Raw genomic sequence first — 16,728 nt, 5'->3', positions numbered from 1 at the left:
ACGTGAACCCACACTAGTCAAACAAACTGGACTCTGGGGGTCAAACATGCTTGGGCACAGTACGACTTAGTGTGAGTGCGCCCCAACCTTTTTTTTTCTTTTTTCATGAAACGCTGATCACCTCGCAGCATTCATCTCCATCATAGTGCCTTACTCGGACCTAGAGAACATTAAGAGTCACCTCTGCCAAGGCTGCAGTTTAGTTTTTTTAGCATTTGTTGCATTTTAAAGATGGAAAGTGTAGGTTTTTAATGTGCACCTAGATCCAGAGAGTGAGTCGATTATGAGGTTTTCTATAGTGATTTGCCTCCATAGAAAATGTCAAGTGTTATGAATATTTTCAATACTCCTGTAAAACTTCCTAAACAGTTAATGCTATCAGACCTTTTTTTCTTCGACACTTAGTTGGCATAAATTTCAACAATTTGCAAAGTAATTCATGAAGCAAATCCAAAATGTAACTTTTTTGGACTAATTTAAAATAATATGGTCCAAATTTGTTCAATATTGGATGTCATTTGAAGTGCTGAAAATAATCATTGGAAAATCTGTTTGGGCTCCAACGGCAGATTAATAGATTCACTGAAATAATTCTCATTTAAAAGGGGCAAACAGAGCATTAAAAAGTCTTCTCAGCATGGGTTTGAACTGTTAAACACATCGCACCTTCTGTATAAATGCTACAAAGGCCGAGCTGTACTTCTTTATATGTGTTTAATAAGAGCGCCTTCGGGAGGAACCTTGTTGAAACTGGAGTAACACATTGCTTCTTTGTCTCCTACTCTCCCTCTTCACCTCGGTCCTTATCCCACCTCTCCCCTTTCACTCTCCTCATCTCGTTCTTCACCTCCTCCCCCTCCATCCCCCTCCCCTCCCCCCTCTATACCCCTCTTCCCGCAGCTGCGGGCACCACAGCCAGCTCCAACGCCAGCGCCATGAACTCTCTGACCTCTCTGGGCACCCTGCAGGGCCTGGCAGGCGCAACCGTGGGCCTGAACAACATAAATGCACTAGCAGGTAGCGTCAACAGTGAGTATTCACTCTGCCATCAGCCACTCCACCTTCACCCACACCTCGGCCCCCGACCGCCCACGCCCATCAGCAACGCCGCCGCCACAAGTCGTGAGCCGACGCAGAGAGTCGCAGCGCGTCAGGGTTTGATGTTTATATGGGTTTTTGGAGGATTTTTACATTTAAAACGGACAATATCTCATATTGACTCATGTGTAAAAAAAACAATGATTTGTCATTATTTGTTTTTTTGTACTAAAAAGACAAAAAAACATTTTGTAGTATTAATTGTATATATCATTTATAAAGGCTGAGTACATAAAAAAAAACCCATGCAGTTGTCCAACTCTGATGTATTCCATATGTATTCCAGTCTACTTGGAAATCATTTATACTTTAAGTACACAGATTTGATATAACTCAAAGAGTCATGTATTCATTTTTATAGATTCAAAATCAATAATTTTAGATTATATAAGAGAGCGATAGAAAAAGATCGGTGAAGGAAGAAAAAGTCATCGATAACAAGAAGAGTGTAACGCTGTTTGGTTCCTGTCGTCTCTCTGCGTCTTAGTTTCACTACACAGTAAACTGTTATTGCTCCTTCACTCATTCATCTGGCAGCAGATGTTTCATCCATCCATCAGTCCATCCCTCCATCCGCTTCCTGGTTGTGTCCTGGTTCTGCTTGCTGTAGGAGTGCCTCTGTATCCTCATGTCTCTCTGTGTCGGACCACGTTGTCATGGTTTCACAGCCATTTAATGTGTCATTGTGTTCCTGTTAAAGGGTTGTGAATGGGTGGCCAAACCAAGTTTTTAAAATAAAAATTCAGGTCATTCTCACTGCCCAAAATGTACAAATTTGGCAATTTTCATGCACATTTTTATGCCAAAACAACATAATTTAAACATGTACATGTAACAAATTACATAATGAGACACATTTACCTCGAAAAACAGTTAATGCAAGAAGATGCTAATCTTTCAATTTGCTGCCCAATAAATACTGCTAAAATTAAAATTAATGAAACATTATTTAAAATTTAGCACAAAAAAATATAACTTCATGCCAAATATATACTAAATTTGATAATCTTTCATGTACAAAAAAAATCTAGTATGCTTTCTCTGTGCCACCAAAAATATAAAATTTTAAACACATGTTGACAAATATCAAGCCTAATGATGTCTCCGTAAACAAAAACTACAAATATTTGAACCTTTTCCTGCCACAAATATGATAGATAGTGTTTGCAGCTGGTTTAGTACCAAGTGCTTTGGTATGTCAAGTCTAAATAAGTTGCTGTGTCTCAACAGAGCAGACGCACGTTTCTATCCACATGTGAGTTGCATTGAGTCGGCGGCCGGCATGTGCCGAGCTGTGCACTGTGTGTCCTGCCTTTGACCTCTGGAGACGGTGCTGGATCTTAATCAGAGCTGTTATTACAGCAGAGATCCTGTACTACCGGCCTCTTCCACCACATTATTCTCCTCTGACCTTTACCGATCCTCGGCTGGAGTAGCTGTATCCGCTGTGTAAATCACATACGCGCCTACCAGAGCGCGCACGGATACAGAAACACACACACACACACACACACACACACACACACACACATGCATGTCGCTCCTTTCAAACAGAATGGGTCGCTTTCGTTTTGCAGCCAGGCTAACCCTTCTCCCCGCATCGTGCCCCCTCCCCCTCTTCCTCCTCCACCAACCGGCCTCATTTAAACACATCTAGGCCTTAATTGAATTGCAAAGGTCACCGGTGCAATTATTCCTGAATAAATGAGTGACCTATAATCCGGAGCTCTGCGGTGATAATTTATTTCACTGTGTCTGACGGCGAGGCGACAGGACGCCGAGCCAATGTCAGACCCCCTCAGACAAGTTGCCCTCCGTCGTGATATTAAGCCGTTACAAGCAGCTAATGAGTGTTACTGCTGCGTTCCTTCACTTTTCAAACCAGCCCCCCACCCCCTCCACGTGCCCGTCTTCACCCCTAAACTGAGACGTCACAGGCTGGAAAACAATCCCACCTCGCTGCTGATGTTTGACTTAGCTGTCCTGGCGACCGGGCCCCGCTGTAATGTTTGGTTGAATGATTAGAAAAGCACAATCAGATCTCACGCAACTCTCATTTGAATCGATGCAGCTGTCTGTCTGCGCAGCTGAACTGGTTAACGCTTCCTCCCGACACAAGCTGTCAGTCCTGCTGTGTGTTCAGTCGCATTAGCCGTTAGCTCTGTTAGTCAAACACGCTGCCGGACTCTGATGCCCACCGGCTGCTAGCAGCTAACTAGCTCTCCTCCTGTCAAGGAAGACCTGAATTGCCTTTCCGAGAGGAACCATCTGCAATCCTTTGGGGAAACTGAAGCAGTTGTTGATCACTTGCAAATTAGCATCAGCAGTATGTGACGGTAAAACATTGTTTTAATAAAAATATGTATAACCACAAAAGTGTGAATCATCACAACGATGACACGTCCTTGAGCATACACTCATAAATGAGCACAATAAATATGAATCTGGTGGGTCGACTAGCATGCCTGATTAGCTGTAGACAGACAGACAGATGCACACACACACAATCAAACGCATTATCCCCTACAGCTACACGTAGCTAAGATAAAACAAACTAAGATCAGCATAGGATATGACTCAGAGGCCAAGAGATGATGAGAAAATAAAACATGATCTTACTGCTGTTATTATACCCATACTGCAAATGGAAAATCACTGAGATCCTGCAGCTTTCTTCTGCATTTTTATATTAAAATTCATGAGTTGGTGCACAAATGCTTCCACGGGACTGTTTGAATGTGTCCCTGCGTTACGGCCACGCCCCTGCAAAGTGTGTTTTCACTCCATCATTCTGGTGTTTTTCCATCTTGTCTGTGTTTTGTCGACACATGTGTTTTCTTCGTGTGTGTGTGTGTGTGTGTGTGTGTGTGTGTGCGACGCCGCGTGCTTCTGACTCTCTGGCTCTGGCTGTCATCAGCTACACCCATACTGTATGATATTGTGTTTAAAGTAATACTCTGGTGTTCACTGTTACAGTACTATAGTCTTTTGTGCGTGACGTGACCTGTTAGTCCTTCCTGTGACTATCGGTGTGTGTGTGTGTGTGTGTGTGTGTGTGTGTGTGTGTGTGTGTGTGTGTGACGTCTGGTAACAGTGTTGTGTGTGTGTGGTGAAAACACAACCTTCAGTGGGAGCGCTAATGAGTAAGTGCACTCTTCTTTCTTTATTGTTGGGTTTTATGTAAAGTTGCTCAAATGCTCTCAGGTATGGCGGCTCTCAACGGAGGCCTGGGCGGCGCAGGACTGACCAACGGGACGGCAGGCACCATGGATGCGCTGACGCAGGCTTACTCAGGGATCCAGCAGTACGCCGCCGCCGCGCTGCCCACCCTCTACAGCCAGTCCCTGCTGCAGCAGCAAGGGGCCGCCGGCAGCCAGAAAGAGGGTCAGTAGCCCGGGGCCATCTGTCTGCACAGCGCTGCAGCGCAGTGGGAGGATGTCCTCTGCAGAGCATCACACGAGGCGTTTAAACTCTCCACTGAAATATAGAACGATGTTAATACAAATGTTAATCACCGTGAGTGTAAAACGTCAAGTGTCAAGATTATTTTGTGCTTTAAATATGTTAAAATACTAAGGATGCTCACTTAGATTTTTTATGCATCTGATAAGAACAGCTCAGAAAATAGTCCTTTTGATGAAATGATGAAAGAATAAAAAGCAAATCAGCTGCTATTAAACAAGAAAAAAGGCTGGACTGCAGGGTGCTTTTAGTAAGATTCTGAACTTTTGTGTATCATTGATTTATTTTTTTGATTTAACAAATCTTTTTTTTTTTTCAATATTCAAAATATATTTCTCTTCCTGAGAGTAATGAGCTCTACTTATTTGATAAAAAAAAACTGTATTGATATTTAATTTGATTTCAAATCAGCTTTTAAACAGTTTGAACAAAGATCAATATTTGTTTATTAATATCTGGACTAATCTGGTTTTTCAGCTATAGGATAAATAATCAAATGTAATTTATTTATTGAAATCTATTAGTATGGACCATACACCAGACTCTCCAAATACAACAAACAAACACAACTTTCATTTTACAAATAATCACAAGTCAGCTTTATACTTTATATTGTATCTTTGTTGACCAGAATGTATGCAATCTATTTTTAAGTTAACGATGGAAGCTCCCTCCAAGCATTATATATATATATATATATATATATATATATATATATATATATATATATATAATTCCAGTTAACATTTACCAAAAGAAAGACATATTTTAAAGGAATACAAAATGTAAAACTGTGAGGAATCATTCATCATTATTCTCTGTGCAGCACTTTGGTTGCATTTTAACAGGAAACAGTAATGCCCCGCTAAAATAAAACAACACATTACACTTTCAGCTACATATCTGTCTATTCATTCAGAACCTGTCCCAAAAGCTTTCAACCACAGTGTTGAACAAAAAGCAGATATGAACGATCTCAACCAAATAGAGTCGTGTTTGTTTGTCCACGTCTCATTTATAAAGCTGCTTTCTTTCTTTTACCGTCCATCGAGGAGTTCAAAACCCCTCCAGGGACACAAAGAAGGGACAGACATGGAACTTCATTTAGCAGTGAAGAGCATATTTAATCATTGTGAGAGATCTGACCTGTTTGAATTAGGATGTGTGCTAGAAGGATGGGGAGGGGGCGACCTCTGACCTCTCTTCAGAGAGGCGCCAAGCAGCTGAAAGAGCAAATGAATGAAAAGCATGGGAACACAGAGCGAGAAATATTATCATTAACTGAACACGGAGAGCCTTCGTCTTTGTTTAATGTCCAGTATAATTGGGGAATGTTGTTTAAAAGCAATAACAAACTCAAGGTCATGCGATAGCGGCGTGTGCTACGGCTCTGTTCCTATGACGACAGCGTGGCGGTTGCCACGGCACGCGACCCTCTCCTGCAGTTTTTTTTTTTTTTTTTTTTCTCAAAGTGAAAAGCCTCCCCGATCTCACAGCTTGCTCTGCATCTCGTCCCTGCCAGGTCCCGAAGGTGCCAACCTGTTCATCTACCACCTGCCCCAGGAGTTCGGAGACCAGGACATACTGCAGATGTTCATGCCTTTCGGAAACGTGGTCTCTGCCAAAGTCTTCATCGACAAACAGACGAACCTTAGCAAGTGCTTCGGTACGGCGCCCGCCTGTGAATGCATGCCGTTGTCTGTCTTTACTCATCGTATATTCATATTTTAGTTTTCTCAAGAAAACTTTATTGTCTCTATTTTCTCTCACATTAGTGAATTATTGCACAGTTAATTCCAGGAAACCATCTCGGAAATGACAGGTCACATAAAGTGTTGCCACGACCCAAATTCCTGCATTTTCTTGTGATTCATACCAGACTTGTTGATCATCTGAATGCTGCAGGGAACAAATAATGGGACGTGGAGGGCTGCAGAGGCTGGTTGTGTCCTCCAAATTCACCTCTCAAGCCACGTTTATGGAAGCCATTAAAGTTGGACTAAAAAGAGATTCAGCCCTGAACTGGGACAGCAAGTGGCTCCTTTCCACCTGGTATTAAAAAAAGCTTCGAATCCAGGGTGAAATGCATTTAGTGTAGAGTTGAACGTGCCTCGCATTTATCAACAACGAAACCTCCAAATAATGTGTCTCCGTTCCTCCGTGTAGTAACTCGGGGAAACAGAAATAAATCAAGCATGGATGCAGGAGGCATCCAGCACACAAACAGACAGCAGTGATACTTGTCAGGGGGGGGGGGGGGGGGGGGGGGGGGATGGCGAGGATGGTTTGAGACAAGCAAGACGAGGCATTTGCTGTCAGTTTTAGAGGTTGCAGATATTACGAGGGGAAGCAAAGTGAGAGGGGGGGTGAGAAGAATAAAACACAATGTCACTGTCCTTAAAATCACTATTTTTGACATTGTGACCAACGGTGGCCTTTGTTACGTCGTTGGTCAAAATGTTGCTAATATCATATTTTTGAAGCAGTTTGTGCATCCATCTTTGTCTGCTGCATTTATTTTTTGCAGACTCATGATGCTTCACATTAGAAGTGTCACTACACTCCCCCCCCCCATTTGCTTTTATTATTATGTATATTCCATTTTACTTAGCTTTATTATTTTGTTGATGCAACAACCCTGTTCCCCTCCAGGAGTCATTAAATTGTAATATTTTCTTATTGTGTACCAGGGGTGTATTTGAATGTAGATGTAAACCACATAAATCAGATATCTCCAGACGCAGAAACACGGCGAAGGAGCCTCCAGTAGTATTTTAATATTAGTTTATTATTACACATTCATTTTCAATCGAGCATAGTTGCTGTAAATAAACAAGACCGTCATGCAGAAGACTGTATTTTCTGTTGTGAGTCGGATTTCGAGGGGGGACCAGCTGCAAATAGAAAAGGCATAAAAACAGATTGATTGCAGAAGTTAAAATTTTCATGTTGGACAAGAAACTGCAAAGATTATGTGAAATTTCATCTTTATTTTTAAGAGATGCTAACATAAACAACACAACTGGCAACCATTGTTTCAGCCGTGGTCGCATTTTCCCATCATCCATCCATGTTTCTGCTGCTGCGTCCACGTCGCCCGCCTGTTTCCTGGCATCCGACAGCAATGAAGCATTAGCATTAACATTAGCATTAGCATCAGTAGACACAGGCTAGTGAAGCCAACAGGTTAGCTGTGTTTACAATCCTGCTCTTGTATCTACTTACTCGTACGTATTTCATGCATTATTACAACACAATCATCTCCACTGTTAGCATCCACACGACAGTCAATAAATGAAAATGTAGGCTACATTAGCCAGTGGTGTTGATTTGAAACTTCGCTAATTTGGGATTTTATTCGTATGTAACTGCCAGCAATGATGACTTTGTAACCGTTTGGCCACTAGTTAGTATGCCAATCTAACTGTACCTTTACAACACTTAGGTTAGCTTAATAACTACAACCCACTGGTAACTAATGTAGCTAGCTAGCTTGTAAACGTCAGAATATTCTCTATGTGCAACGCGTTCTCACTCCCAACTCATCACCTGCCATCTCTTGGTCAGCGCCTCTTGGCACCTGACTTCTACTAATACGCCCTAAGTTAGGTTGAGGCAACAAAACCACTAAGTTAGGTTTAGCTACGTTTGATTGACCCACACCAGTGAGGCGCGGGTCCTTTCACGAGTGACCTGAACACGCCCGATTCTGTCATTCAACCCGACAGTGACCAATGATGTTTTAGAAAGTACTTAAATATTCAAATGAACCTTGAGGTAATATTTGACTAATATGCTCCCATTTTATTTTAACTGACCCGCCCTCAAATTACCCGAATGTCATTCACTGTCGATGTAGACGTTGTCTCTTAACTCCAACTCGATTGTCACACTGTGATTAATTGATCAGCTCCACAAATATTGGTCATTGTCCCCAGAGGCCAGATCGTCATCAGACTGATTGATCAAAGAGGATAACATTGTAGCTACGCCTGGTAGACACTCCAGCTTACCTTCACTCACCCACTCACATACAAATTAGTAGGGGTGAGTATTGGCAAGAACCTCACGATACGATAAGTATCATGATACTTTGGTCACGATACGATACGTATCACGATATTGCGATATAAATAAAGAGGAAAACACAAGTACCTGTATATTTACATTAGATGATATTGATCAGAGGACAAATTGAGTCAAAACTATGAAAATAAAATGAAAAAGGATAAAGTACTGCATTCACAACGCATCTAAACATGAATCTTTTTTTTAATCGATCTTTGGAGTTGAAAAATGTATATTGTATTGGGTAGCAAAGTATCGCGATATACTGCCGTAACAATATTTACCCACCCCTACAAATTAGTAAGGTTTTGAAATGCTCCCCGTTGCATGTTTCATGCCAAGTGGAAAAAGGACCAGCATGCCACGTTGTCACTTTCTTCTCCTTTTTTTCACCAACTCTCCTCTGGTTCCCACGCAGGCTTCGTCAGCTACGACAATCCAGTGTCGGCGCAGGCAGCCATCCAGGCCATGAACGGCTTCCAGATCGGCATGAAGCGGCTGAAGGTGCAGCTGAAGCGCTCCAAGAATGACAGCAAACCGTACTGATCTTAGCACTAGGGTCTATCTGCTCCCCATGTTAGCACTGCTAGGGTAAGTCCCCCCACGAAAAGGTGAAAATGAGAAAAAAAAAAACAGCAAACCGAGCCACGACCTCTCGACACAGGGACTTGGGGGGGTGGGGGGGGGGGGGGGGGGGGTGAAGGGAGGGATGTGGGAGGGAGGGGGAGACGACCTACAACCACCCTGAGGGAGACACACGCCTTGTTTTTTTTTTCTTGTTTCTCTTATGTAAGCTTTCAAGTATTATTATTTATTACAATTTTTTTTTTTTTACACACATAAACGCTTCCATTACCGCCATTACTTTGTGCAATTTTTTTTTTTTTTTTTTTTTTTTTACAATGGAAGGAAGTAGCTATCTTTGGTAGCTTTTTAAAAAAGTTTGTTTCGAAGATTTCTTTTTTTATTTCTCAGAGATTATTTATACATTTTTGAGGACTAGTTACAGTCAGAACCGAGGTAAAGACAAAGGAGCCATGATGATTTTTTTTCTCCTCTCTCTCTCTTTTTATTTTGACGCGCACGCCGATATGCACATTTGACCTTTGACCTCCACGGTGTTGGTTGCAGGCCGCCGCTGCTTCTCCGAAACCCCTCTATGCCTGCTGGCAACCCGGGAGCAAAGGCTGCAAAACGTTAGTGGCCTCTTTACATTATAGTCAGTACAGTTACACTCCACCACCACAAGAAGGAAGAAAAAAAAAAAGCTAATCATACTCCGGCTACGTCTTATTATTTATGTGAAAATAAAAAAAACTTTTTTTTATTTCTCAGAAGGTGAAAAAAAAAATTAGTTACCACTTTTCTGGGTCAGATCACATTGGTCTTTGTTGTGAAAGGGATATTTACAGCATGCAGAACATTTTCAAAATAACATCCAGAATTTGATGAAGGCTATAATGATAATTCTAATTATAAAAGAGTTTATGGGTTTAAGGTGGTAACTGAAAATACTTGATGTTTGTTGAAAGATTAAAAAAATAAATAATTCAAAGTACAGAAAGCCACAGGCCTGTAAATTTTATTTGTAAAAAAGCAGTTCTATTTTTATACAACATTTTTACTGCCTCAGATGAAAAAAAAAGGATTTTATTTATTGCCTATCGTTAAGTTATTGGACTCCTATAAAGTATACAGCATCATTAAAGTAGACCCTTGTGGAGAAGTCTCGTGGAATTGGGTTCTCCGGTGTTTTTCATGTTTTTTCAGTGCAGAAACCACAATCACAACACGCCACCATTCGAATCGCAACCCCTCTGCCCTCCCTGTGTCATTTATTCACTCACTCTGTGCTGTTCATCCATTCATTATCCATCTCTCTCTCTCTTTTTACCGCTCTCTCCCTCACACCATCAGTAGTGGGACTTCTTCTTCACTTGTCAAATTCCTACCTTGCGTTTTTTTGCTCATTTTATTTATTTATTTTTGTTTGTTTTGAGTGTTTGCGTTTTTTGTTTGTTTGTAGCCCCTCCCCCTTTACCTCCACCACCCGTCCAAATATTTTGAGAATTAAAAAAAAAGAAAGAAATTAAAAGAGCCCTTTCCCCCCCTCCCCACCGAAAAATATGACTATTTTCTCCCAAATGTCCACATCCATCTCAGATCGGATGGTTAAAGCTTTGGGTGCTCTGTGTTTTTTGTGTATGTGTGTGTGCGCGCGTGTGTTGTTGTTGTTGCCTGTTAGTATAAACCTAGAACATTATATCATTTTAAAAAAAACAACAAAATCAAAGCTAAAAAATTGCCAGTGAAATCAGTGAGTGGTGTTGCCGTTCTGCCGGTTTGCATTGTTGTTTGTTTGTTGTTGTTGTTTGTTGCCGTTGTTGTTTCTCCTGATTTTACAAAAAAAAAAACAGAAAAAGTGCTGTAGTGGTGTGGTGCTCTGGCTCTCTGTGTGTAACTCTCTCCTCTCCCGTTTTTTCTTTCCCCCTTTTAGAACAACCCATCTCCATGCCTGTTAGCTCATCGTTTGCCTAGCATGTCTCCGTGGCGTCCAAAAAAAAACAAACTTTTAAACAAAAACAAAAAATCCCCACAAAAAAAAGTGTCATCGTCCTCCTCCCCCGTCATTGTTTTTTCTGATGTCTTTTCCGAGCTCACCTGATCATAACCTGGTTCTCCTCCTCCGCCGCCTACTGACCTTTTGAACTTTGAACTTTTTCGCTTTTTTTGGACTTTGATTTTTTCATGATTTTTTTATTATTTTTTTTGTTGTTGTTCTTGTTGTTGTCGTTTGTTGTTGTTGTTTTTTTGCATGTGACCTCATTTGGATCTGTTTTTTTCCGGGAGGGTTTCAGGGAGGGAGGGAGGCAACACGGGAGGGAGGGGTAAGAGAAATGAATCAATGTGAAAAAGATATAAAGCTGCATTCATATGAAAAACAAAAAAAAGACTGAGATTTTTATGGAAAAACAAATGTTCTTTTTTGGAGAAAAAAAACAACAACCTGTGGCAAAATGATTTCCATTCAGTATGTTTTCCTGCATTTTAATTTTTTTTTTTTTTTTTTTTTCTTCTTCTTCTTCTTCTTAATGTTTTTTTTTTCTTTTCTTTTCTTCATTTAAAGTAAACTTGAAAGTTCACTACAGGAATTGGCGCGTCATCTTGCTTCTGGCGCCGATGAAAAACAGAGCGCGGGCCAGAAGCAGTCCGCGCCAGTTTCTCTGAAAAATAAGACTACTTCCAAACAGTTTTGAATAAAAACTGTCTGATCAATATTAGACTCTCTCAGAGCTCTCCAATGGTTTTTACATTTTTCAGGCAGTGTAAAGTTTTTTGATAAGGCCATTTTAAGTGGCTCTGTTTCTCATTCAAAGTCTATATATAGAACCACTTTTTTCTAGAGTAGTTTAAAGGTAAAAATAAAAAAGACATTTGCCCTGTTTGGGTGGGAAAAATGCTACCTACTTGTGTCACCTTTTGCTGAACTGACTCACAGATAGACAATCCGTGGTTTAAATGCACATGATGAAATGACCTATATTTTCTACTGTTTAAATGTATAGAGGAAAAAAAAACTAAGATACCTGTAACCTGCGTTAACGTCGGTGCTTCTCGTGAGTTTAGTTGTGGTTTCATCACAAGTCTTACGGTCTTAAATGTCTCATGTTTTTCAAGAGAAGACTAAAAAATCAGTTTACTTGAACAATAGACAAAGCCTTTCATATTACTATAATAGTTACTTTGTTGTTTCTTTTCTTTTAATTTCTTTTTTTTTTCTTTTAAAGGAGTCCCTATTTGCTAAATTTCTTGTTGGTTAATTAGCTATATAAAATTCCTAAAAATATATATAAATATAAATATATCTATATATATATAATGTCAGCTTGTGAAGCATCAATGTCATTATTATTTTATTTCTCTCGTGGGAAACAATATTTAGATGTGTTTTGTTGTTCAGCAAAATGTCTTATAAAGAAAAAAAGACAAGATCAGTGGAGTTTAGTGCCAAATTCTGAAGGTACTTCCTGCCTAGCGCGTCAGTGTATTTCTTGTGAAATTATTTGATAACATGGGTATTTTATTATAAGTGTTTTGTATGGATCCCTCATATTTAAAAATATAGATTTAAAAAAGAGTTTGTTAACTTGCTATTCTGTGGTCTTGTTGCCTGAGAAATGTCATGTTTGCTTTTTTTCTTTGTAAAGATGTAAAAGAAAAAAGAACGAAAAAAAAGTGCCCATGTGTCATATATATATATATATATCTATATACAAGCACACACGGACACACACACACATTCTCGTGCAGACCTCACAGTTTACTTTGTTGTTGTGCGTGAGAGCCTCTGAGTGTGAACACCTCCACAGCGACCGCCACCGCCCCGCCAGCTGCACGCACACACAAAAAACGAGATTCACGCACTGATATTTTTAGCCATTGTACAGCCGTTTTATTCATCAAAGCCTTACCACGAATCTTTGCACTCCTGTTCTCTCTCTATTAGTATCTCTCAGCACAGGCATCAGGCTTCAGCATGTATTGTTTTGATTGTTTTCCCGCGCGTCGTCCCGCCGCTCAGAACGAACAAATTGAGGTGAGAGTCATACGCGGAAGCCTTATTTCTCCAAATCCTCTTATCCCCCGTTTGTCGAGGCTCCGAACGCGTCTGAGGCGTCGTTTGTCTCTGGCGGCGAGGGATCATTTCGTTTGTGTATCACCTCAGACGTTTTGCTTTCATGATGTAAGCACAGGGCAAGACTCGCAAACCCGACCTCCATCTCTTGAGGAACAAGAAAAAAAGTAAGCACACGCCCCGCCGCCAAGGAGAGGGAGGCGGGACGGTCCGGAGCCAGTTGTCCGATTTCTAAACTTTGTCCGTTGACGTCTTGTTTTTAGTTTTTTTTAAAGAGGTTGTACGACTTCTCCGAGTGTGAGTCTTGTGGCGTAACGGGCCGAAACCACGTCTAGATGCCAAAGTGTGTTATTGACATTCTCATAGTCGAGCCGTTTACATGGCACAGTGTTGTCAGTCGATTCTACTGCCCCCCGATACCCCTCCCTGAAAGCCTAGTTTACGGTCTGCAAAAAAAAAATAAAAAAAAATAAAGGCAGCATTATTTTCTACAGAAGCTCACCAGTCGCCTTAACCAGGGAGCGTCGTACCAGTATTATAAGAGTAGAAGATGTTGTCAAGTCAGTCAGTGATGTGTGCCAAGTCCAGGTTCACCTTTGTGTACAGTTAACCTCCCGCTTTACAAAGTCTGGGTTTTTTCGCTTTTCCCACCATTTTGTTCCGATCGGAGAGGCTGAGAGGTAGCTTGTCCTCGTGGCGGTGGCGGAGGAGGAGGAGGACGCGTTTGAAGGATGGCGTCTGGTTGTTGTCTCCCAGGCTAACCGTGGTTATTAGAAACAGGGTTATGTGGAGAGACGTCTTATTGGAATAGCAGCAGGGGAAATAAAGCGCTCGTCGGTCGGTGAGGAAAGGGTCACGTCCGCAGGTCCACGCAGGCAAAACAACCGCCGACAGCCGAGTAGAAGGCGAAGCATCTTTCATTATCCTCTCAAAGACCAAACCCAATAACAAACTTTACGTGATCTCATGGAGGGAGGCGAGCAGACTTCTTTTACTTTTTATTTTGATCTTCCTGAAATGCAGTACACACATGAGCAGTGCCACAAACAGCCATAACTACCTGTATGACAGCCGGACAGGAGCAGTCAGTGTTACCGGACCAGCCACGTGTGCCGGTTCGATGTCGTACAAACCCGCTGCAGACCGCCGCATCCGAGAGAACTGCCATTACACCGCGTCACCTTTCTGCGTTGCTGCGTCATACGGCTGTCCGTGTCCCCAAAAAACACGATGTTGCCAAACCCCCCCCCGAACGTCTGTGCAGGTTCGAGTGCGAAGCATCTTGTCTTTGTTTCAATGTGGAAGCACAAGAGGGCGGTAGAGAGCGGGTTCCTGGGCTGGCTTACCTCGGGGGCTCTCAGCGCAGATGCTCGTTGTAATCTTTCTATCTCGTCACTGTTCACTTCTCTGTTCTCCTTCTTTCTTAATTATCTTAAGTGCTATTTATCAAACAATGAAATCTGAAAGAAAAAAAAACTAAAAAAAATGAATTGTCGTTTCTTTGCATTATGGCTTATGTCAAGGTTTTTGAGGAAAAAAATGTTTTGTGTGTTCTCTCTTTCCGTGCCGTAAAAAAAAAGCTTGTTGTCTGTAGAAATTATCCAAATTTTTTTTCTTTCCTTTGATTCTCACAACAACAAAAAAAGGTTTTTCAGTAGTTTTAAAGTTATTGTCTTGAGAGAAGCCAAAGTCAATGCATTTCAGTGGATCCTGTAAGCGTGATGTATGTTTGTTTGACAACACTTCAAAATCTGTCACTGGATGGGATTTAAAAAGTACAAAAAATGCAGGCTTTCCTATTTCTACAACTGATTGTACTTATGCATTTTGTACCAGTGGAATTTTTTATACTGGAGATTAAAGGATACAACAAAAAAATCTTAGAAAAAAGCTGTCTGGCCTGGTGGTGTGGCCTGACCCTGACTGGTCCCCGAGTATGATTTCTAGCTGGCATCAAGGAAGTTGGCTTTTGATATAAGATTTTCTAGAAGATCTTTGGCTTTATTTCTTTCACTTCTTTTTCCTCACTTGAGTGTTGTTCTTTCTTTCTGCCTTCCTTTCATTCTTTCTTTCTTTTATTTTTTTTCCGAAAACAGAGGGTAGGTGAGTGTCAGATCTTTCATTTTTTGCTTTTTAAATAGTTCTAGCAAGTTTGTCTATACAACAGCGGTAAGTTTCATTTGACTTCTGTATTGTGCCGTCTACACGATAAGACAATTATAGAAAAAGAAGGAATAGAAATATTTAGTCACCTTCAGTGGATTAATGTATTAGTTTAATAAAGAGATCAACTAATTAGAACTTTTTTGCTTTTAGCTGTTTAGATTTTTCCGGTTTCTCTGTCCTTCTCTGTGAACTAACTGTGTAGCTGAAGCAGTCAGAATTATTTTTGTAAACGTATGTTCTTGTGTGATGCAGTTTTTTGCTTCTGTCTCCTATATTAAACCATTTTTCCTAATACTTGTCTCTCTCTGTGTTGTTATGTTCCAGTGGCTGTCTGATGTTGTACTGTTCCACCACCTCTCCCTGCCATTCTCTCCTTTTCTTTCTTTCTTTCATAGTCTCTCTCCCTCATTTCTATCTTTCCCTCCCTGGTGTTCACCTTTTTGGTTTTGTTTTTTGTTTTTTTCCCCCACATAGTAAAGTTGACTCCATCCCCAGTGACAACTCACTATGCTGTTCTCACCAAACATAGTAAATATACATCGAAGTGTTTGTATGTATATTACTGTGTAGCCCAAGTCGTCGCGTGACAGTCGATAATAAGTCATCGCCCGAAAAACGGCCAGACGTGATTCTGGGAATCCTGTTGGTTTCATATTCACATAATCGCAATGAAAGTTTAACCAGTAAAAAGAAGCAAAATTAGCTTCATGCATTTTTTTTCTTAGCCTAAAGTGATGGTTTGCCATTTTGGGAAATATGCTGAGTCACATTCTACACAAGATTTAGATTCGTACCATCAACCCCTATGTTAGATCCAGTATGTAGTTTGTGGAACCGACCACGACTGAAATATTAGTACTTTTTATAAGTGATAAATGAGGCTTGCCATTGGTTCATGGTTTACCAAAGTTTAACCCAATGTAAAAAATTGTTTGCATAAATCCACTAATCATAATCATAGAAATATCAATACATTTGTTCTGTCTCCAAATGTTACCATTTTAAATACTTACTATTTATACTTAATACTAACATGATGCATCATTGACTATGTATCTAAAATCTAACTGCAGGTATCACTGTGTGTGCAAAAAATGCCAGTGTATAAATATATTAGCTGAGCAACAATTTCTGAGAATGACGGGAGTTTACCAGACATCAAAAGCTCTACAGCAAGGCAATTCAGGCTAGCCGTTTCCTACTGTTTTAAGTTTTTATGCTAAGCTAACTGCTGCTGCTGACTGTAGCTTCACATTGATCGTACAAACATGAGAGTGGTATCAATATTAGCAAATATT

At 40.7% G+C, this 16,728-nt stretch overlaps 1 protein-coding gene across 8 annotated transcripts in view; it reads left to right on the top strand.

Annotated features, from left to right (window-relative positions):
* The window catches only part of celf2 (cugbp, Elav-like family member 2), a 203,720-nt gene extending 187,996 nt beyond the window's left edge, over positions 1-15,724 (top strand). For 3 of the 8 annotated variants that reach the window (XM_084039204.1, XM_084039203.1, XM_084039198.1), the window contains 4 exons: positions 901-1,017; positions 4,285-4,482; positions 6,083-6,226; positions 9,047-15,724. In XM_084039204.1, the coding sequence (XP_083895330.1) occupies positions 901-1,017; positions 4,285-4,482; positions 6,083-6,226; positions 9,047-9,174 (587 nt within the window). In that variant the 3' untranslated portion in view covers positions 9,175-15,724. Of the gene's footprint in view, positions 1-900; positions 1,030-4,284; positions 4,483-6,082; positions 6,227-9,046 lie in introns of all 8 variants that reach the window. The other 5 variants (XM_084039205.1, XM_084039199.1, XM_084039200.1 and 2 more) reach the window with 4 other exon arrangements.
* Positions 15,725-16,728: the final 1,004 nt, after the last annotated feature.

This window comes from Eutrigla gurnardus (assembly GCF_963514095.1).
Source record: "Eutrigla gurnardus genome assembly, chromosome: 21".
Taxonomy (NCBI): Eukaryota; Metazoa; Chordata; class Actinopteri; order Perciformes; family Triglidae; genus Eutrigla; species Eutrigla gurnardus.
The sequence above is the reverse complement of the archived record's forward strand: the minus strand, read 5'-3'. Positions and strand labels throughout refer to the sequence as shown.